Source organism: Spermophilus citellus (assembly GCF_964194105.1).
Source record: "Spermophilus citellus genome assembly, chromosome: 6".
In the NCBI taxonomy this organism is placed as follows: Eukaryota; Metazoa; Chordata; class Mammalia; order Rodentia; family Sciuridae; genus Spermophilus; species Spermophilus citellus.
Genome location: NC_138187.1, coordinates 14,616,493 through 14,639,451, shown reverse-complemented (window position 1 = coordinate 14,639,451; position 22,959 = coordinate 14,616,493). Strand labels below are relative to the sequence as shown.

The 22,959-nt window shown below is 43.9% G+C and overlaps 1 protein-coding gene across 1 annotated transcript in view; it reads left to right on the top strand.

The window, feature by feature from the left end:
- The window catches only part of DNAH3 (dynein axonemal heavy chain 3), a gene marked incomplete at both ends in the record, with an annotated part of 147,975 nt that extends 125,782 nt beyond the window's left edge, over nucleotides 1–22,193 (top strand). Inside the window, 10 exon segments of the mRNA XM_081298257.1 lie at nucleotides 377–2,518; nucleotides 5,849–6,074; nucleotides 8,965–9,209; nucleotides 10,786–10,902; nucleotides 14,054–14,208; nucleotides 14,979–15,146; nucleotides 16,749–16,891; nucleotides 19,524–19,728; nucleotides 20,470–20,607; nucleotides 21,840–22,193. Of these exon segments, the coding sequence (XP_081154383.1) occupies nucleotides 377–2,518; nucleotides 5,849–6,074; nucleotides 8,965–9,209; nucleotides 10,786–10,902; nucleotides 14,054–14,208; nucleotides 14,979–15,146; nucleotides 16,749–16,891; nucleotides 19,524–19,728; nucleotides 20,470–20,607; nucleotides 21,840–22,193 (3,893 nt within the window).
- Nucleotides 22,194–22,959: the final 766 nt, after the last annotated feature.

Genomic DNA, 22,959 nt, shown 5'->3' with positions numbered 1-22,959 from the left:
TAGCCTAGGCAAAGGACTCATGGTAGTGAAGCACCTGGGGATCATAGAGGAATTGAAGGGAGATGCTTTGTAGCCCAAGTCCAAGGAACAAAGCAGAGATGATGTGGAGAAGGTCAGCTGGAGGGAGTGTGTAGCTCAGTGCTAGAGTGTGTCTAGCATGTGTGAGGCCCTGGGTTTGATCCCAGCACCACAAAGGTAAACAAATGAAACCATGCTGGGCATGGTGTTGCACGCCTATAATCCCAAGGCCTTGGTGCAGAACTTCACATCTCTAGAAAACAAAGAAGGAGCTTACACTTTGAGGGAGTGCCAGACAGTAGAGAGTAGAGAGTAGAAGGCAAAATGCCATCAACAGTCTGTTTCCTGTACCAAACAGGTAAGATGATAGAAGATTTCTGGGGAGTGTCAAAAAAGGTTCTTGGAGATCTGAAGTTCTTGGAGAGTCTCAAGACATATGACAAAGACAATATCCCCCCATTGATCATGAAACGGATCCGGGAAAGATTTATTGATCACCCAGAATTCCAGCCAGCTGTCATTAAAAACGTGTCATCTGCCTGTGAGGGTCTCTGCAAGTGGGTGAGGGCCATGGAGGTGTACGATCGCGTGGCCAAGGTGGTGGCTCCCAAACGGGAGCGACTGAAGGAGGCGGAGGGGAAGCTGGACATACAGATGCAGAAGCTAAACCAGAAACGTGCAGAGCTGAAGCTGGTGGAAGACCGTCTCCAGGCCTTGAATGACGAATTCGAAGAGATGAACACCAAGAAAAATGCGCTGGAGGAAAACATTGAAATCTGCTCCCAAAAGCTTATCAGGGCAGAGAAGTTAATCAGTGGTCTTGGTGGAGAGAAGGACAGATGGACAGAAGCTGCCCGGCAGCTGGGGATCCGCTATAATAATCTGACAGGGGATGTGTTAGTGTCCTCTGGGACAGTGGCTTATCTGGGCGCCTTCACAGTGGATTATCGGGCCCAATGCCAAAAGGAGTGGTTGGCCGACTGTAAGGAGAGGGTCATCCCGCGCTCCAGTGACTTCAGTCTCAGCAACACATTAGGGGATCCTGTCAAAATCCGTGCCTGGCAGATTGCTGGGCTTCCCATTGACTCCTTCTCCATTGACAATGGCATCATCGTATCTAATTCCAGACGTTGGGCCTTGATGATCGACCCACAGGGTCAGGCCAATAAGTGGATCAAGAACATGGAGAAAGTGAATAAACTGTCTGTCATCAAGTTCTCAGATGCCACCTATGTAAGGACTTTGGAGAATGCTCTGCAGTTTGGCACCCCTGTCTTACTGGAAAACGTGGGAGAAGAGCTGGATGCCTTTATCGAACCCATCTTGCTCAAGGCGACCTTTAAGCAGCAGGGGGTAGAATACATGAGGCTGGGTGAAAACATCATCGAATACTCGAGGGATTTTAAGTTATACATCACCACCCGTCTGAGGAACCCACATTACCTCCCTGAAGTTGCCGTGAAAGTCTGTCTCCTCAACTTCATGATCACCCCCTTGGGTCTCCAGGACCAACTCCTCGGCATCGTGGCTGCCAAGGAGAAGCCAGAACTGGAAGAAAAAAAGAACATGTTAATTGTGGAAAGTGCCCAGAACAAGAGGCAGTTAAAAGAAATTGAAGATAAGATCTTAGAGGTCCTCTCCCTGTCTGAGGGCAATATCCTTGAGGACGAAACCGCCATCAAAGTTCTGTCCTCCTCCAAACTGCTCTCTGAAGAGATCTCTGAGAAGCAGGAAATAGCTTCCTCCACAGAAATGGAGATCGATGCAACTCGAATGGGCTACAAGCCCGTGGCTGTGCACTCTGCTACCATATTCTTCTGTATCTCTGACCTGGCCCACATCGAGCCCATGTACCAGTACTCGCTGACGTGGTTCATCAACCTCTACATGCATTCCCTGGCCCACAGTGCTAAGAGCGATGACCTGCAGCAGCGTATCAATTACATCATTGAACATTTCACCCTGAGCATCTATAACAACGTGTGCCGCTCTCTGTTTGAGAAGGACAAGCTGCTCTTCTCCCTCCTGCTGACTGTAGGTATCTTGAAAGAGAAGAAAGAAATTAATGAGGAAATGTGGTACTTTCTTCTCACCGGTGGTGTTGCCCTAGACAACCCCTACCCCAACCCAGCTTCCGAATGGTTGTCTGAGAAGGCGTGGGCAGAAGTGGTTCGGGCATCCTTGCTACCCAAACTGAGAGGCCTGATGGTACATTTGGCACAAAATACGAAGGAGTGGAAGATGATCTATGACTCAGCCTGGCCCCATGAAGAGAGATTCCCCGGACCTTGGAAGTCCCTCCAAGGACTAGACAGGATGGTCATCCTCAGATGTTTGCGGCCTGACAAGATAGTCCCGGCCATTCGGGAGTTCATTTCTGATCACATGGGAAAGGTGTACATTGAAGCCCCTACATTTGATCTCCAGGGATCCTACAAGGATTCCAATTGTTGTGCACCGTTGATTTTCGTGTTGTCTCCAGGTGCAGACCCCATGGCAGGTAAGAACACAATATTATATGAGGAATCTCAAAAGCCCAGAATGTGTGGACGCTTGACAGGGGTGTGTCCTTGATAGCAGGGATCACAAACTCGCCTGGCTTAATTAAGGCCCAGCCAGTAACAGTCACCTTAGCCTGTTCCCACCTCAGGGACTGAGATGAGCGAATCTTTCATTTCCTGCCTAGAAGGGTAACACTAATCAGCACCCAGGGAATCGTGCCATCTGGGAAGATGAACCCAGAATCACCTTGATCATCTGATTTTTCATGAGAGACCTGAAATGTAGAAATGACCCATTTTAAAATCTCGGTAAGTCATGCAAATTTGATTTTCCTAAAAATGTTGCAAGGGCCAAGCCTAGGGCTAGACTCAGTCTGCTGACTGCTAATTGCTTATCTTTGTCTTAATATTCTCTGGCTTATTTAATTAAAATATTTTTGGATAATTAATACTGCATATAGTTTAAAAAAATCAAACAGCACAAAAGTATAGGACTATGGCTCTAGCAGGGGGGATTTTGCCTCCTCAGGGAGGACATTTGCACAACACATGCAGACTTTTGTGTTGTTCCAACTGGAAGGAGAGATGCTACTAGCATCTAGAAGACAGAGACTCAGGGCGCTGCGTGACAGCCTGCAGTGCACAGGACAGTTCCTACAATAAAAGATGACCCTGTCTAGAACATCACTCTTGCCAAGGTCGAGAAAGCCCATCATGGAGTGTAGGAACATCCTTCTTCTCACCCTCCCAGAAGTAACCACCCCTTACCCGATTTGTGTAACTTTCCAGAAATACACGATTCCAAGATTTCCAGACCATCTGGTGATATAGAAGGATGTGAGTCATTGACAGGAATAGAGTGGTTTTGGGTTCTCAGTGCTTTAGTTTTCTCTGTTGCTGAATGAAGAAAGAGTACAAGAAACACAAGAGACAGATTGACCCTCTCCTGAGAGAGCTGAGGAGTTTGGCTGTTACCCTCACCAGGTAGAAAGCCAGCAGCACCCTGCTGCTGGGAGGAGGGCAGAGGGGAGAGCTGAAATGAACAGGCTCCAGGTTCCTGGGAGCACCAAGGGATTATTGCCAGGGAGCAATCTCTGACCCTTTCAGACTCAGTTTGGATGACTTCAGAGGAAACCTCTTTGGCTCTGTGTCCCTCCTAGTGAAGCTTTCAGAGAGATCTCAATGCACACTAGACCAATTAAATTAAAATCTTGAGGGTGGAACCCTGGCGTCGTGTTTTACAAAGCTTTTTAGGAAATTCTAGTGTCCAGTCAATGATGGGAACCACTGACTTTAATGGTTTCAGCAGCCTTTGAAAATCATTACCAAGATCCATTATTTCATTAGAGGCTGTGAAATGGTGATATTTTAATTCTGTTCTTCCTTCCACATTCATTAGCTGAAACTCTTTTCCCTTGTCAACTCTTGGGTTTACTCTGAATAGTCCAAACAGGATGGGCAGAAAGGATGCTTGGTTCTTTTTATTTACCAGCACTCATAATATTGAACTGACACCCTGGCAATCTCCGAAGTGAACAGTGATCCACTCTGGTTTTTCTATACTATTGTGAATGCATGGATTTTAACATATTCTATGTTTCAAATATGTTAGTGTTTGTTTCCACTGCTGTCATTTTCTTTTTATTCTCATATTATTCTATCTTTGGCTTGTGGAAGCACCTTCATATCTGCATACTTTTCACATAACCCTTGTAGTTATTTATTTAAGTTGTAAATGGACACAATACCTTCATTTTATTTATTTATTTATATGTGGTGCTGAGAATCAAATCCAGTGCCTCACATGTGCTAGGCAAGCACTCCACCACTGAGCTACAACCCCAGTACCCCCCAGTAGGTTGTGATTGCTTCCTTGCCTTCAACTTAACTGCCTCTATGAAAGACCTGTCTCCAATTACTGTCACATTTTGAGACGCTGGGGATTAGAACTTCAGCTTATAAGTTTGGGAGGGACACCATTTACCTATCACAGAGAATCTATGGAATCTGATTGTTCTGTGTGCTGACTATCCCTCTTAGTAATGTACTTCCTCCTGTAATTTGTGTCTTTTTAAGTGAGTCCACAATAATTAAGGTTGTGTTATTTTGTAGAAGTCTCAAATACTTTGGGTTTTAGGAGTGTCCCAACAGGACAACTTTCTCTATGCAAGCATGGGTCCTCAGGGGTGTTGACATTCTGGATCAATTTCATGGAAAATTTCTCAGCTAGAGAATTTTCTACCAGAAGGTTTTGTGAATTCATACCCCTCATCTGCATGTGGTCTGAACTCAGTGTTTTGATTTCTCACCAGAGAATTGTTGCTTATATTTTTTCACCCAAGCTCCAAATCAGTGACAAACTTCCATAAGTTAGTAGACAGATTTCTGGTCTTCTTGAAGTACAGCCCTCTGAGGGGTGCACCCATACGTCTCAGTTCCAGCTTCCCATTTCTTAGGAGTTCAAAGCTTAAGTTTCCCATCCTGTCAAAACTTCACCCTCTAGATTGGCTAAATAAAACATGGTATTTTCCAATGGCAAAAATACTTTTTCAAGACATAAAGCATAAAGACTTTAATCAAGAGTATAGGTCTTTCTTCTGTGGTTTTTAAATTTGATGTCTTGCTATTCCAGAAAAGTAAAAAGCATAAGGTCTTTACATATATACTGATAGGAGAAAGAACTATAAGATACATCATTAAGTGAAACAAGCAAATGTTCTGTAATCCATATAATTTAATGGTATGTGCATAAAATATCTCTGGAAGGATTCACAAATCTAATAACATTGGCTACCCCTGGGGAAGAGAGTCATGAAAAAGACTTAATCTCACTATATAATTTCTTATATTTCCTACTAAAATTCATAAAAACACAGTTCCTATTTGTTTGGTGATATGCACACCTCCAGTTTTGAGTTTCCTCTTCATTTTTGGCACCTAACAATTTCCCTTTCTTTCAAACCCTGATTTTTTTTTTCAGTCTGTACACTTTTTACAGCAAGAATGTGTACACATTTAGAGCAAAAGCCTTCATTTGCCATCTTACTAGATTGTGTAAAGCTCTTTCAGAGAGATATTTATTTTGTAATTAATGGAAACCAATGAAAGCCAAGTGTGTTGGCACACACCTTAGTCTCACTACTGGGAGAGCTGAGGCAGGAGTATCAGGGGTTGGAGGCCATCCTGGGCAAAATATTGAGACCCTCAAAAAAAAAAAAAGTCAATGAGTTTCTTTGTGAATGCAAACTTTTAAATGTCCCCTTCCTTACTGGCAACATGGGCTTAACTGGCCTATCCTCTTTCAAACCCCCTGTTCTTCCTGGTCTCAGGCCTGCTGAAGTTTGCAGATGACCTTAGCATGGGAGGTCCCAAAACACAGACCATCTCCCTTGGCCAAGGCCAAGGTCCTATCGCTGCCAAAATGATAAACAACGCCATAAAAGAAGGGACCTGGGTGGTCTTACAGAACTGCCACCTGGCCACAAGCTGGATGCCTGCACTGGAGAAGATCTGTGAGGAGGTGATTGTTCCTGAGAGCACCCACGTGAGATTCAGGTGAGATGATGCGTTCCCCTGCCTGCCTGTCTTTGGGACCCAGCCTTGAACTCCTGGTAGCATACTGGTGCCCCGGATACAAAGATGGAAAGACACATTCCTGCCCCTCAGAAGTTCAGTCTAGGGAAAGAACTCATGGATGAGTAATGTGGAGACCATACAATAGTTGATCAAGAACCACGGAACACAGAAGAGGGCCAAGACAGCGGGGGAAGGTCTGGAGGATAGATGATTGCCTGGTTTTTGAAAGATGAGTAGGAGTTTTCCAGGAAGGAGATTCCAGTCCTAAGGGACAGCATTTGTAAAAGCAAATAGGGAATATTAGGGAATATTGAGAGGTTAGCCAACGACTCTGAGGTGTATGTTATAAGAAGTTGTTATAAGAAGTTATTTGGGGAAGTGTCTAGGAAGTTAGATTAAATGCCATCAAGACTGATTTTATTTTGAATATTATTGATCTAAAAAACATGTTATCTGTGGTCTAGGCACAATTTGCCATTCCTCTATCCTCTATTTTGGGGGCTTCATGGAATTTTAATCAACGTTGGAAACAGCGATTTGGTTTTTGTGAACTTTAAAGCCCAGCAAGTCTGAACTTCAGTTTTTCTATTCATAGGATGAAGAATAGAACCAACTCAAAATGTTCAGGGAGTCTCTTTTCCAGATTCTAGGCTAGGGAATGGCCTGTGGGCTAAAACCAGCCTGCTATCTGTTTTTGATATGACCTGCAATCTAATTTTTAAACAGGTGGTGGGGGGAGGAGCCTAAAGAATGATCTTTCATGACACATGAAAATTACGTGAAGTTCAAATTTCAGTGGGCATAAATAAAGTCTTATTGAAAAACACCCCCAGTTAGTCATATAGTGTCTGGGTTTGCTTTTGTGCTATGAGTAGTTGAGACAGACACCGGGTGAGCCCACAAGATCTGAAATATTTACTCTTCTGTCCTCTGAGGGAAAAGTTTGCTGACCCCCTGCTTTAGGCAACCCTGCTTGCTGGTTGCTTTCATTTTGCTCATGTCTGCCTGAAAATAGGGAAGTGGTGCTTGTTTACAAAGTCACATTAAACCCACCGTTGATTTACTACAGTCATGAAAGCTTCCAAAGGAAGGGAAGTCCATTGGTTTCATGAACGTTATATGGTTTGGGATGGTGTGTGGATTCGTGGGCCGTTGATGACATTTGATGAAGAAAAAATTAATCTTGTTGAGGTGTTACTGCTTAATACTAATTGTTCTCATGCAGGAATACAGGCTTCTTGTGGTGTAGTAGTAGGTTTTCTGATTATTTAAAAAAGAAATTGCAGATCTAAAATTTTAAAACAAAGCCCTAGTTTGTGAAAAGTGGGAAACGACTTCAAAACTATGTTACAGCACTGTTGAATGTAAATGGTGTGAGCCAGACATTGCCCCTCTGTCGACTGAAGTTGGGACTTAAACCATTGTTTAGGACCCCTCCCCTAGTCTCCCAGCCCTGTGCCTTGACCACTGCCAGCTGCCCACCAAGCCTAACCACATTCCAGCTCCCCTCATTCATATGGTTGCTCAGCCTATGACCTGTATCTCTAAAGACCACCCATCTGCAACCCACCTGTTGGCAATCTCTGTATTGTCTAGCAAACAAACAAATAAAAAACAGGATGCCGTGGTGTATGGGTGATTTGAGCTTGGATAGGAAAACCAGATTAATCAAAGCCTGGAGAGCAATGTATCCAAATGTTAACCTACAAGTAGAAAAATTACAAATTCTGTTTTCTTCCAAACATGTTTACATATATTCCCACTTTTTGTGGACATAAATTTTAAAATTGCATTTTAAAGAAAAAACTTTCCCATAGTTTCAGGGCCCCTTTTAAATACCATTTCCTATTTGATTGGGGTCAGCACACTTTTCCTCTAAAGAGTGAAACAGTAAATTATTTAGGCTTTGCAGGCCATATTGTCTCTGCTGCAACTATAAATCTCTGAAGTTGTAGGGTAAAAGCAGGTATAGACAAGATGTAGGTGAAGGGGCTTAGCCATGTCCCAGTGAAACTTCATTTACAAAAACAGGTGATAGAGCCAGGCAAAGTGGCGCATGCCTGTAATCCCAGCAGCTGGGGAGGCTGAGGCAGGAGGATCGCAAATTCAAAGCCAGCCTAAGCAAAAGCAAGGCACTAAGCAACTCAGTGAGACCCTGTCTCTAAATAAAATACAAAATAGAACTGAGGATATGGCTCAGTGACAGAGTGCCCCTGAGTTCAATCCCTGGTACAAAAAAAGAAAAGAAAAAAAAAGCCACACAAAAACAGGTAATAGAGTAGATTTGAGGGTGCCTTGTATAGTGCTTTAATCTAAAACTGATGCTCAAAGAGTCCAAGTAAAGGCCAGGTATGGTGGCACACGCCTGTAATCCCAGCAGCTTGGGAGGCTGAGGCAGGAGCATCATGAATTCTAAGCCAGCCTCAGCAAAGGCAAGGTGCTAATAAGCAACTCAGTGAGACCCTGTCTCTAAATAAAATACAAAATAGGGCTGGAGATGTGGCTCGGTGGTCAAGTGCCCCTGAGTTCAATCCCCAGTACCAAAAAAAAAAAAAAAGTCCAATTAAGGGGTTTAAGAGCAGAGGCTTTGGGGTCAGAGAGTCCCGGGCGCACAGCAGCTACTTCTAAGCAGTGTGTCCTTGAAAGACCACCTGACTGCTCCATGCTTCTGTTTCCTCACTGATAACGGGATGGTAAATATCTCTCATTGGGTGGCTCTGAGGGTTGAAGGGGTTCAAAGGACACATATAAATTCTCACATATGCTGGGCATCTAGAGGTGCTAATAAATGATAGCTGTTATCATTTGCTCTTTTGTTCAGTATAACTTATTGTACTGCTCTCAGTAGTTGAATCCATTGTTTTTCCAGACTCTGGTTAACCAGCTATCCATCAGAGAAGTTTCCAGTTAGCATTCTCCAGAATGGGATCAAAATGACCAACGAGCCCCCAAAAGGGCTTCGGGCCAACCTTTTGCGCTCCTACCTCAATGATCCCATCTCAGACCCCACATTCTTCCAAAGCTGTACCAAGCCAGTCATGTGGCAAAAGCTGTTGTTTGGCCTTTGCTTCTTCCATGCCATCGTTCAAGAGAGGAGGAACTTTGGACCCCTAGGTGAGCCATGGCAGTGCATCTGGGTTGCCCCGGGGGAAGGGTCACAGGCAGATGAAGGTATACTTACAGGTGGTGTTCAGCTTTGCACTCAGATGACTAGAAAAACCGTGTCTCTTCTGTGCAATAATTTGGATGTATTTATACTCTTTTCTTATTTTTTATTTATCTGAAATTAAAATTTAACTCAGTGTCCTATATTTTTGCTAAACCTGACAATCCAATAACTGCGTTAATGTCAATGTGAGGGAAAAGGTCATGCTCCAAATCAGAAGCCGATACCTACTGAAGTAATGTGATAACAGGAGGTAGGCTCTTCACTTGGGCCTGTGTTTGTCTATCTTAGGCACAACGACCATTCTACAGGAAGTTGTCACCAGGTGACTTATAACATTTTAGATAGCTTTCTTTACATGTGCATGACAATGAGAGACAGGGATTCACCAGGGACATTTCTCTATGATTCTTCCTGAAAACTATTAATAAATGTGTTTATCAATGTAAACTACCTTTGGTGTAACTTACAACTAATAAGTAATCTTGTTAGAGCAGATTGTCAAACTGCTATATACAAATCCCTTGTTGTGGTGTTCAAGTTGAATTTCCAGTTGAATTACCTTTCTCTCATCCATGGCCTGCCTTTGACTCTATTCACTAGCCATGAAATGACCTACCACAGGGTATTCCCCACAGTCCTTTTGGGTTAGATAAGGAGACAAATTGTCCTAATGGTGATTTTCTCAGAGCATCCACTTCCTATTCTTCAACCCCTGCACTCTGGCCAGCTCCAGTTAGCTCCACATGGCACATGACTCTTCTAGGGAGGGTGGAGGGTGAAGGAAGCTCCCTTTGCATCTCATGTCAGGCATTACCTTCTCCCACCACCTCTTTTCCATGCCAGGCCTCTAGAAATCCATGCAACAGTTTGGCTCAGAACCAACTGCCCCAATGTGCTTTGTTTGCCAGCACATGAATTTTATTATCTTGTTATGTTTTAATTTGAATGTGAATTTTTAGAAGGAAATTAAACTCTTTGGTTAGGCACAGGGCCCACCACACCCTGCTGGCATACACCAGGCCCTGTGCATACATTTATGTCATCGCCTAGTCCCAGTGGGTGTTATCATTGACCCTTGGAAATGCAAGTGGCAGTTTCTTTAAGGTCGACCATCCAGTTCTCCCAGAAGCTCAAGGAAGGGACATCTCAAAGCCAATTTAATTCTGTTGTGAAGTCATCGCTACTGCTTTCAGTTACACTTTGGTGTTATTTTTGGAGCTCTGTGAATTACCGAAGCCAGGCTGAATAATTCTCATTCCACAAATCCCAGGATGTTAACATCTTCCTTAACAAAGAGGGAGACCCATAAGGAAATTGATTTTAGAATGGATGTTTTCTCTGGCAGAATGGCTCCCACGTTGGCAATAAATGTCAAGGCTAATAGTTGGCCCAGGGCTGGATATTCATAGGGCCGAAAAGGCTCTTGATCCATAATGATGCTTAATTCCACTGGCTCAGTCTCTGAGTGGAAATTAAGAGCTCTCAGCACTGAAGCCTCTAATTCTTCTCTGCCTCTTGCAGGTTGGAATATTCCTTATGAATTCAACGAATCTGACCTCAGGATTAGTATGCGGCAGATCCAGATGTTTCTCAATGACTATAAGGAGGTGCCATTTGAAGCTCTGACCTACCTGACAGGTATTTGTGGGAGGGGCTCTGCTGCTGTAAACCTCCAGAACCATATTTACCCTTTTTCCCTTTTGCTCCTGTCTCCATTGACTTATTCAACCCCTCCCTCATTCATTCATTCATTCGACCAGCATTGAACTCTTCCTAATGTTGGTCATCATTCTCGATAGTAAAAAACAGGAACCAGAAAAATCTCTATGGCCAATCTACAAGCTACAAAGTAGAAATTATAAACAAATTAATGATAATACAGTGATAAGTTCTGTAAGAAAAACATTTGTAAGGCAGAAAAGCATCCCAATTTGATGAAATCTCAGGGGACTAGAGGCGGTAATCCTGGAAATTTTTCTGAAAGTTTTAAGAGTTGGGTTTCAAGGGATGAGCAGGAATTTGACAAGCAGCAGAAGAAAGGGGAATGGGAAGAAGGAAAGCTTTTCCTGCAGAGGAGTCCTGAGATGGGCACCCTCCTAGATAGCTTGTATTAAAGCCATTCATCAGTACCAGGGATTGAGCTCAGGGGTGCTCAACCACTGAGTTACATCCCCAGCCTGATTTTATATTTTATTTAGAGACAGGGTCTCACTGAGATGTTTAGCATCTGGCTGCCACTGAGGCTGGCTTTGAACTAGTGATCCTCCTGCTTCAGCCTCATGAGCAATGGGATTACAGATGTAATTTGTAATCTGCTCGGCCTCAGCAACCTTTTACTAGGCACCCAATATATACTAGTATATGATACAGAATAATGCAGAGGCATAAGAAAAGTTGGTGGCTACTTTCAAGGAATATGCAATGTAACCCCAGATATAGGAGATAAAATAGAGGTGAAATACTATGGCTACACGTCAAAATTCAGCTTTATAGGAAGACTTGGGCATCTCAAGATCACACACAATTCCCCTTCAGGTCCATGTGTTAAGTTTTTCTGGTTTTTCCCCAAGCAGTGACACGCACTTTACACACTTTGAGTATTCACAACAATCTTACAAACTTCACATCAGTAACCCCATTTTACAGCTGAGTGGGGACAGGCTTTAGAGCAGTTGTTGTGAACTGTAGTCAGCTTTTCCTCTCAGGGACACTTGGCAGCATCTGGACATGTTTTGATTGTCACAACTAAAGAGAGGGTGCTACTGGCATCTTCTGGGTGGTGGCCAGGGATGCTGCTAAACATTCTGCAACACAGAGCACAGCCCTCCCCACAAACACAGAACTCACTAATCCAACATGCTACTAGTGCCGAGTTTGAAAAACCTGTATGAGATTATGTTCAGTCATAGAAGGCCATGCTGACCTTAACCAGTACAGTGTCCCCTAAAACAAACCCCCATGTGACACAAGTGGCACAAATACAGCAGATCTTAGTTTGATAGAAGAACTTCTTCAAAGTTGGTCATGTTTCCATCATTCTGTGCCACATAAAAGCATGGCATGGACCAACAGTTCCATCGGACCATAGAATAAGTGCACTATTGTCCTAGAATGCGGTCTTAGTGGAGGACCACATGCAGGGTACAAACCAACCTGCCCTGCCTATGCCAGCCAGCTTGAGGGTAGTCCACTTCCAATAATGCCACTCAGGATAGGCCACTTGGGCTGAGGCAAAAATCCCCAAAGCTCAAAGGCAAAGACATCAAAGGTCAATTTCTTGCCCACACTACATGACCAGTGCAAATCGACAATGGTTTCTACTCATTATAATTACCTACTTATAGGTAATTTATATACTCCACTGATTTTTATTGCTACCATCTTGACAAATACTTCAACAGAGATAGCACTGAAGGGCTCACACTGGCAATTAAATGTATAAGAATGCATCACTTGGCCCTACTCTACTCTTAAGGACCTAGAAATAAGAACCAGATGTAAGTGATCATTAGAGTTCTCCACCAACACCAACCAGAGTCAGGTCTTTTCTAGAAAGGTGGTCAAGTCAGAGGGGCCAAAGTCACCCATTCTTAATCTAGTATACATCCCTGCAACAGGGACAATTTAGAAGATATCTAAGGTCCATCTTGGCCTCTCTCAGAACTTTTGCTCTTGCTACAAAAAGAAGACAGATATGTAGATATAAAGTAATGAACATTCCTTCATAAACATAAAATGATCCTGCAGGGGTGTCCCCTGAAGAAAATTCACAATGAGGAAGAGGTGGTGGGACCTCGTGTCACAACTCTGGTTACCCTTGAACACTGCCACACTGATTTCATCAGGAAGAAAACTACTCTCCCTTTGTTGCTGTAGTTCAAGTGTGTTGTAAACCTACTCAGCACTGAAACAAGCTGCCATGTTCAAACTGACCTTGCTGTAGGCCTGGAGACGTCAACAGAGCTGCAGACAGCTAGATTAGTTGGCTTAAGGTAAAACAGCTTCTGTATGGGCTTCCTCCTGTCCCTCACATCTCCCTTAACTAGCCACCCAGACCCCACTATCTACACACTACACCCCTCCAAGTCAGGGCCAAGAGAATCTGAAGCCTCTTTCCTATCTGCAAACCTATCTTTTCCTAAAACAGTTGAACTTGAGAATGAGCCCACCCTCCAGGGTGTCCTTGTATGCATACATATATACATGTCTTCTCCTTTTGACCTGGTTTGTTAACCCCAACTACCAAATACCAGGTGACACCACATACTTCAGCACTATGGTATCTAGGCAAGCTAGAAAATGCATCTTGGGGTTGGTGAAATGGATTTGATGTCCCCTCCAAAGAATCACCTAATTCTTTTTATCTCTACTTTTTGTCAACAGGAAACTATTGTTATGTGCTAGAGATGTAGACTGTCTCATTCCAAATTCCTTGTACTAAGCCCAATTTTTGTAATGCCTTTCACATAGATGTATACAGATATGTAGGGGGGGCGGAGTTTGGAAGATGCCTCATTAATAGTTATCTTTGGTGGAATTTTTGCTGATTGTATTTTATTCTTGTCTTTATTTTCTAAGAAATTTTTAATATGGAGAATATTGTTTTTGTAGCAACCATAGTACCAAAAGGGCCTTCTCATCCCGAGCTGAACATGGCATCAGCTGCACTGTGTCCTTGGGGCCACCCTGTTTCCAATAGGGTTTCTTGGCCAGTAAGATCCTCTGTTTAATGACCAAGCTCATGATGACCTTCCCTGGGCTCAACTTCTTCACCTGTTGGTTTTCCCAGGGGAATGTAATTATGGAGGTAGAGTGACAGATGACAAAGACAGGCGTCTCCTGCTGTCCCTACTGTCCACGTTCTACTGTAAGGAAGTTGAGGAGGACCATTATTTCCTTGCTCCTGGAAAGACTTACTACATCCCTCCCCATGGCCCCTACCAGGTAAGAATGACCCACCTCTTTCCCCAGAGGGACTCAGTAGTCTCCATATTATGACCATGCAACAGCGGTGGCCTTGGGCTTCCTTACTTGGATCCATAAGCTGTTTCCAATATTCCAGATACTTTCAAGAAAGATATTGTCACTGTTTAACAAATGCTAGGTATTTGGTAGACAAGGTCCTTCAAAGTATGGCATCCGTCTGCCATACTTTGGTGAGGGGAAGAGAAGGATGAGAAGATGAAGCTTTGGTTGTGAACCTGCTGTTAATTGCTGCTTATAAACAAGGTTCATAAGGTGGTAAAGGGTGGGGACAGGAGAATGAAATAGGTAAGATGAGAACAAGATATCTGGATGAAGGATGAAGAGGAGTACTTCTATCAATTGCCTGTCATATGCCCAAGCTGCCTTCCTTTATAACCAGTTGTCTTCCCATTTACAAATAAGGAAATTTGGGATTCAGATAATGGACTACAGTTGCACAGTTAGTGTGAGCTATAACTAGGCTCTGAAGCCTGTGCTCTATAACTTTAAAATCAGGACTACATGGGGAACAGAGAGGAATTTGGGGTTTGGAGGGAAGCTCTTCTTTGCCCATGTGCTTTCATACTTGTACCAGAAAACTGTATGAAGAAGAGCTTATGATGTATTTCCCCAGCCTTGGGTTGGGGGGCAAATTCCTGACACAGTGAGACTCCTGTTCCAGTTGGCCCAGCCAAGCCCTGAGTCATTCATGAGACTGTGTTTTTGTCAACTCAAGATTTCTTTTCCAGTCCTACATCAACTATATCAGGACCCTCCCCATCACAGCCTACCCAGAAGTATTTGGCCTCCATGATAACGCGGACATCACCAAGGACAATCAGGAAACCAATCAGCTCTTTCAAGGGGTGCTGTTGACCCTCCCTAGACAGTCAGGAGGGAGTGGAAAGTCCCCTCAGGTAACTGCTCAGGAGGAGACGTGATTCAGTCTCCCAGGCTGTTGACCAAGAAGACATAAAAAGAGGGACCTGGCAGACCCCTGAGGGAGAGGGTGTGCTCTGCTCTTACTGTGGAGGATCCTTAAATACAGAGCTGAAAGAGGATCAGGTTTTCCAAAACGTCAACTATTCCTATATAACCTTCATGATTTTTTTTCTGTATCTATGTATCACCTATCCACAGTTTATGTAATATTTTAAACCTAATTTTCTTTTGCTTAAAAACATTTATTTGAAAAACTGTACATCAGAACCATGAGTGGAAACCTAGTATAATTTCTTTAAAGTTATGGAAGGAAGGGAGAGGAGAGAAGAGGAGGAGGAGGAGGAGGAGAAGAAGGGAAGGGGCGGGGGAAGGGGAAAGGGAGGAAGGTAGGTATGGAAGCTCGACAATTAAGTTCTTCCCAGATGCTATGGATGCCCAAAGCCCTGGAGCTGAGCCCTTTCTGACTTCTCCTTAAAACAGGGAAGATGAGCAAGAGTTCCTGAATTGCTAAATTAGCACCAATCCAAGGCTTTCTACTTGAGAGGAATGAAAAGGGAAAGATGATTAAAATTTGAAAAGGGAGTGATTTTTATAATCATGTAATTCAACATTATTTAATGTCGTGGACACACCTAAAATCATTCTGGGTACTTTGTGAAGTACTCACCCACTCTGTAAGTGAACCCTGAGAGAGGAAGTGTCTGGCTCCAGGTCCTTTGTAAAATCAGAGACAGAACCAGGTCCAGAACTGGAGCCACCTCCATTCTCTTTCTCTCCCACTCTGCCCTTCCCTTCTCTGCCTTCCAAACTGCCACATGTTCAGCCCCTCTCAGCTGGGAACCTCACTCATTGGGTTTTGTGATGGGGTTTGTGGTGCCATAAGTGGTCATTGGCATGAGGGCAAACCAGCCTTGTTGATGTGGCCCAACATAGAGGTGGTGAGTCCCTGTAGTAAGAAGAGGGAAAGAAGTCACATTCCAGCCTCCCAGACCCAGGGGATGGCAGAACTGCAGCTCTTCCACATCCAGGCTTTAACTTCTCTTTGGTTTTCCAAGCCTCTCCCCTTCCCTACTTGGCTAAGCCCTGGGCTTTTGTTTCTCAATGCTGAGTAATGACTTTCTGCCTTCCCAAGTGTCACTGGGATTGAGAAACAGTCCATCTGCACCAGCTGGTCCTTAGGAGCTGGCTGAGAGTGCTGTGGGAAATTCTCACCCAGGGGTGACCTTGAAGACGAGGGTGTTTTTTGAGTGTTCATTGTTGTGGGAGGTGACCTGGCTGAGCAGGAATTCCCTGCCTCGTCCTCAGGCCCTTACTCGAGGTATGAGAACAAACAGCTCATGGTTCAGCATTTTCACTTTTTAGGCAAAGGCGTGGTGTGTATCATCCCAAGTCTAATGGGATAATGAGTGCCCACCTTATCCCCAAAGGCAGAATTGGTTTCTAAAGGGGAGTTTCCAGGAAGGTTGGATAGAATATATTTAAAAAGGAAAAATGCTCATTACGTCAATTTTAAGCTGATAAAGCCACAGTCAGCAGATCTTATTTCTCATTCACACCTCTGTTCTCTGCACTTTAAGGAAGTGGTTGAGGAACTGGCCCAGGACATACTCTCCAAGCTTCCCAAAGACTTTGACCTGGAAGAGGTGGTGAAGTTGTACCCTGTGGTCTATGAGGAATCCATGAACACTGTCCTGAGGCAGGAGCTCATCAGATTCAACAGGTGGGTCAGAGGGTCTTGTCGGATCCTGGGAGTTGGAGCATGAAGTAGGATCTAATGAGCAACAGCCAAGATTGACACTCAATAAGGGGCTGCTATATAAACATGGTTGCCCCACCCATAGGACCATCCCCAGTGTGCTTTGGCCTAGGGTTAAATCACTCCCATTTATTCTCTCCCACTCATTCATATGACATCTATAGTCAAGTTCAAACTGAAACCAAGCACAAGCTAATAGTAAAAGCAATCATCAGAGCTATGTTTTTGAGCCCCTGGTGCCTGACATGGTTCCAAGCACTATGTGTGGTCCCCATTCAAGTCACACACAATCTTTGGAATGTGCAGTTACTAATCCTGTACCAGTATTTTACAGATGAGAAAATGCACCTTGGCATGATAGTCTGTAGCCCTCACTTGTGCATTCTGACAATGATGGCCACCCTCCTCTACTACTCAGTCTCCCATAAGGTCACTGGAGCCCTTCTTTACTAATGGCCATTGTAACATAAGATTGAAATTCAAAAGGGTTAAGTAGCTTACCCAAGATCACACAGGCATTCCATGTCAGAACTGAATTTGAACCCAGGTTGTCTGATTTCAGAGCCAGTGCACTCAACCAATATTGCAAAATCAGGGTAAGTAAAATCCCATTGCCTCTTCTACAAAGTTGGGGTATTATGGGCTGGCCATGAGGCCAAGGGTCTCTGTCCTTTTCTAGTCCCATCTCATTTTTCTTCTAGCTACTCTAGTACAAATCCCAGTGAGTCATCTCAATTTGACTTCTAAACATTCAAAACAAAAGGGTTATCAAAGACCATGTAGGCCATAAAAGGAAACTGAGGCCCAGACATGCCAGTGTTTGATATAAATCTCAACCAACTTTAGTGATGGGCTAAAACTCATCACCTGTACCTCCAAGGTCCTTCTTGTTCCACACTCTGTGTTGCTATCTCCATTTTGCCTCACAGGGCCATAGCTCAGTTTTAGAGACAGCCTTGGCTCTAGAGGACTAGGGTCCTGCAGAAATGTCATCGGAGAACTTCCTGGTTCTGTAATCTTAGGGTTAGTCTCTAGAGTCAATAGGCAGTTGGCCACATAGAGGACCAAGCAAGGTATGGGATATATACCCAGGAGGAATATGCTCAGCACTTCTGCTGTGAGTCAGATGCTTAGGCACAGTAGGCAGTAGTCTTCGTTGGCCCAATCAGGTCTGATGGCTTCCCTCCTCTGCAACTACCCATTCTCCTCTAAGGCCACTGGAGCTGGTTCTTGGTGATTGCAGGGGCCATCACCAGACTTTACCACTGGCCATTGTGTGCAAGAGGACAGGGTCACAGCAGTCTTCACCTTCAGCAATACTCTACCATCCCACCTCACTACCTGTTTTTGCCTGCTCTCCCAGTGGCATGGGAAATCCAAACTATGAGGTGACAGATCAGCTTCCAGCCCAGGGGGCCATTATCTTGTCTTCTGGTACAAGTGTTCTTAAGCACTAAAACTTCTAAACTGGCAGAGTTCACAGTTATTAGAATAGGCCTTGAAGAATACAGTGATCCGTGGTGTGACCCATCAGGTGGTAGTTGTGCTCCTTGACCCCTCAGCCTACCCAAGCACCAAGTGTCTGAACCTTTGATTCCTCCTAACATAATGCTCAGTGGCCGCACAGCCAAAAGGCCCTTTTTGACATTTGATCATTCTTTTGCCCATTGGGTTGAGATTGGATGAATCTTTGAACATGACAGGTACCTTCCAATGGTGGATTCTTTGGCATCCTCAGCTGAATTTCCAGTGGGTTGGGCTGAGCCTCAGAACACAGAGACCAGAAAGAGAGGCAGGTGATTTGGTATTTGCAGATTGCCCTTCACTTGCTTTTTCTCAAGTGTGTACCTCATAATCTATAAAGAAAACGACGTTGGCACTGAGGATCTAAAGCCCTGAAACTGCATGTACCCATTGACCCCAAAATTCTTTTACTAAGAAAATAATTAGAATTTTGCACAAGATGGATATGTGGGGATTTTCCTTGCAATGTTGTTTACAATGACAATAGTCTAGAAATAATAATGATAGGGGAATAAATAAAATGGAACACTTTGTAGTCAAAAGAAAGGACAATTTAGGTCTCTTATTTTTTACTGAATTGAAAAGATTTCTCTAAGAAAAGATTACAAAAAGGTGATATGAGGCTGGACATGGTGGTGCATGCCTGTAATCCCAGCAGCTCAGGAGGCGGAGGCAGGAAGATCTCAAGTTCAAAACCAGGCCCAGCAAAAAGTGAGGCCCTAAGCAACTCAATGAGACCCTGTCTCTAAATAAAATACAAAATAGGGCTGGGGATGGGGCTCAATGGTTGAGTACCCCTGAGTTCAATCCCCAGTAGCCCCCCCCCAAAAAAAAACAAGGTGATATGGGAGGAACCCATTAAAAATGATTTGTGATTATATAGAAAAAAAATCTTAAAAGATGTATATTGAAGTTATCTTTAGGTGGTGAGGTCATGGGGGTCTATTTTTTTCCATCAATTAAGGATTGTATGCTCATTGACTTTTTAAAGGCAAGAAGGCTGGAATTAGTGAAGTTGGCTAGAATGGGACCACGGGAAACCCAGGCTCAGCCGTATCTTTTGTTCTTACAGACTGACCAAAGTGGTTCGCAGAAGCCTCATTGATCTTGGCCGAGCCATCAAAGGGCAGGTCCTGATGTCCTCGGAGCTGGAGGAAGTATTTAATAGCATGCTCGTGGGTAAAGTGCCAGCCATGTGGGCTGCCAAGTCCTACCCATCACTGAAGCCCTTGGGGGGCTACGTGGCTGACTTGCTGGCCCGCCTGGCCTTCTTTCAGGTACCTGGGAGTCAGAGTAACTGGGTACCTGGCATGCTTGTTCAGGTGGACAGGACATTCTGAAATAGCAGCTCAGAGGTAGGGGAGTAGGGCAGGCAGCCATGCAATACCCCAGGCTGAGCATCCAGAAATGTTCTTTCCAGATCTGGAAGCAGGAACAGGGACTAGAATAAATATCATCAACTGGTGGCTCATGGGACAGATTTGGCTAATGGATACACTTGTTTTGGCTACCTGGTCATTTAAAATTTTTGAGTTAGCATGTGAACTTGGATTTTTTCACGTAAGAACTCAAACGTAGGGGCTGCAGGGTGTAGCTCTGTGGTAGCATATGAGAGACTCTGAGTTCAGATTCCACTGCTAGAAAAAAAATATATAGATGTTTGTCCTACAAAAGACAGAAGACCTGAAACAACATGCCTGTGTTCATACCTGGCAACTGTCACAGGAGCTGAGTGACTTTTGCTTAGTCAGACAAGACACATACCCCCCCACCCCCCGCTAAGCTCCCCATCACTCTGTATTGTGTCCCTAACAGCAGCTTGCACCTGTGCTTTTCTTTAAAAAAACAAACATATGTTTCCAACATATTTCTTTGTATCTTCGTTTCAAAAGTGAGAAAATATAAATTAAACCGAGGACCGACAATTTAAGGAAAATGAGAATTAGAATATTTCTTTGTGGGACTCATTTGCTGTTCTCTGCCTTGGAACTATCTTTGATGTGTTGTTGATTTTACAGGAATGGATTGACAAGGGGCCCCCTGTGGTCTTTTGGATTTCTGGATTCTACTTCACACAGTCTTTTTTGACTGGTGTTTCTCAGAATTATGCCCGGAAATACACCATCCCTATTGACCACATTGGATTTGAGTTTGAGGTAAGGGCACTCTGGGTGAGGACCTCTCAAGCGACCAGCCAGAGAAAGCAACATTGCCTAATTTCCTTGTAAATCCAAACATTGGGCGTGTTAAGGCCCAAATGCCTCTGAGATGCAAATGAAATGCTTAGCATGACTTACAGTAACTCCAAAAGCTATTCTCTACAAAATGGGGGACTCCCAGGGCTTTGTCTCTGTGTGTATAAAAAGGAATCTTTTCTGAGAAAACTTCTGTCACCATGGTGCCAAGAAATATGAAAACATCCTTCCATGCAGCCTGTTCAACATGGTGGACTCTTTATTTGGAGAAATGTTAATACCCTTGGGAATGTTAATACCCTGTTTTCTTCCTTAGAAATGGGGAAAAAAAGCCAGGCTTGGTGGTGCAGGCCTGTAATCTCAGCAAATTGGGAGGCTGATGCAGGAGGATCACAAGTGTAAGGCCAGCATCATCAACTTAGCAAGACATGTCTCAAAGGCTGGGACTGTATGTAGCTCAGTGGTTGAGTGGTCCTGGCTTCAATCCCCAGTACCAAAAAAAAAAAAAAAAAAAAAAAAAAAAAAAAGCTGGGGGAAAACATTCCATTCATAATGAAAAAAATTAGAATATTAAATGGAGTTTGTGTTCTCTGGTTCACTGTAATCCCCACCACTCCCTATTATCCTATACTTGGACCATTTTCTGTTTACCTGAAGGAATTTGAGTTTACCACTTCTTAATCTAAACAGTGGTATGTTGGAGCTCATTCATACTAACTTACCAGAGCCAGTTACTACATTCTCAGGGATTCTGTGAGCCAGCTTAGTTGGTAGCCTGAAGCCAACCATGGTGGGAGTCTGTACACCACAAAAACTGACAAAAAACTATAAATTCATTTATCCACCCCCATCCCAGAACTGTTTTACCAGCCTGCCTCTGAGTCAGATGCTAACCCTTCACTTCATAGATCCATGTCCAAAAAGGGAAAGGATGTGGAAGGTTACTAAGCTACAGTTAATGTGGCCTTCTGACTCCTCCTTGAGCACATTCTCTATGCTTAGAATATACAAGGACAGCAAGCCTAACCAGGATCAGACCTGGCTCCCATAAGGCTGGCAGAAGTATCACAGAAGCCCTGTTGTCCTTCAGTGTGCTTCCTGGCAGATGCAGGGATTACAGCCAGGTTGTTCTTATTGCTACCTCACATAGGAAAATGGCAGGTTATGGAACTCACAGCTTTCCACTCTTCCAGGTAACGGCACAAGAAACAACCATGGAGAGGAACCCAGAAGATGGGGCCTACATAAAAGGACTTTACTTAGAAGGTGCCCGTTGGGACAGGATAGGGATGCAGATTGCAGAGTCTTTCCCCAAAATCCTTTATGACCCATTGCCCATCATTTGGCTAAAACCAGGGGAGAGTTCAACATTTCTGCATCAGAACATTTACGTGTGTCCAGTCTACAAAACAAGTGCTCGGAGAGGTACCCTCTCCACCACGGGCCACTCCACCAACTACGTCCTCTCCATTGAGCTCCCAACAGACATGCCCCAGAAGCACTGGATAAACCGAGGGGTAGCCTCGCTGTGTCAGCTGGATAACTGATGGCATTTATCTCAAAGCACAAAGTAAAAGCCATTTTATTCTCTACTAAAAGCCATTTTATTCTTGAGAGAAATTAGATGATGATGATGATCGTGGTGGTGGTGGTGATAACAATCATCACAGAGCTGAGCCAGATATTTCACAGCAGCCCTATATGGTAGGGCTTACTTTATGGCCACAGAAACCATGATATGGAAAAGGTAGGTGGTGTCCCCCAGATCAGAGCCACTAAAGTAGAATTAAAACACAGGCAGTGGAATTCTTCTACCTAGACTTTTGGTCATATGACTTAAGTTCTCTCATAATTATTTTTTATTTCAATCACTTCTTTCCTAGTCTATCTACAGGGCTACCATCAATGCCCCTTAGGGGCTTGAAATACTCTTATTTGCTAAGGCTCTTGATAGATTTAAAATGCATATATCCTGAAATGATCTTAGGTGGTGGCTATTATCTATTTTATAGACAGAGTTCCACAGTCAGTCAGTGGTAGAACTAGGACCCAGCTGCTTCCCGACTAGCCCATGCAGATGAACTAAAGCTTCAGGAAGAAAGGAGAGATGAGAGAACCGTATTTGTTGCACACCTACTGGGTACCAAGATTTGTGCCCAGGCCTCAGACTTGATCCTGTAGGCTGGGCATGACTGACTCTCCCTCTGGAGGTTCAGGGGAGTTTAGTAAGTTGCTTGAGATCATCCAGGTTTTTCATACTTGCAGACCAGGTTTCCAGTCGAGGTTTGTCTGGTTCTTGAACCCATCCATGCA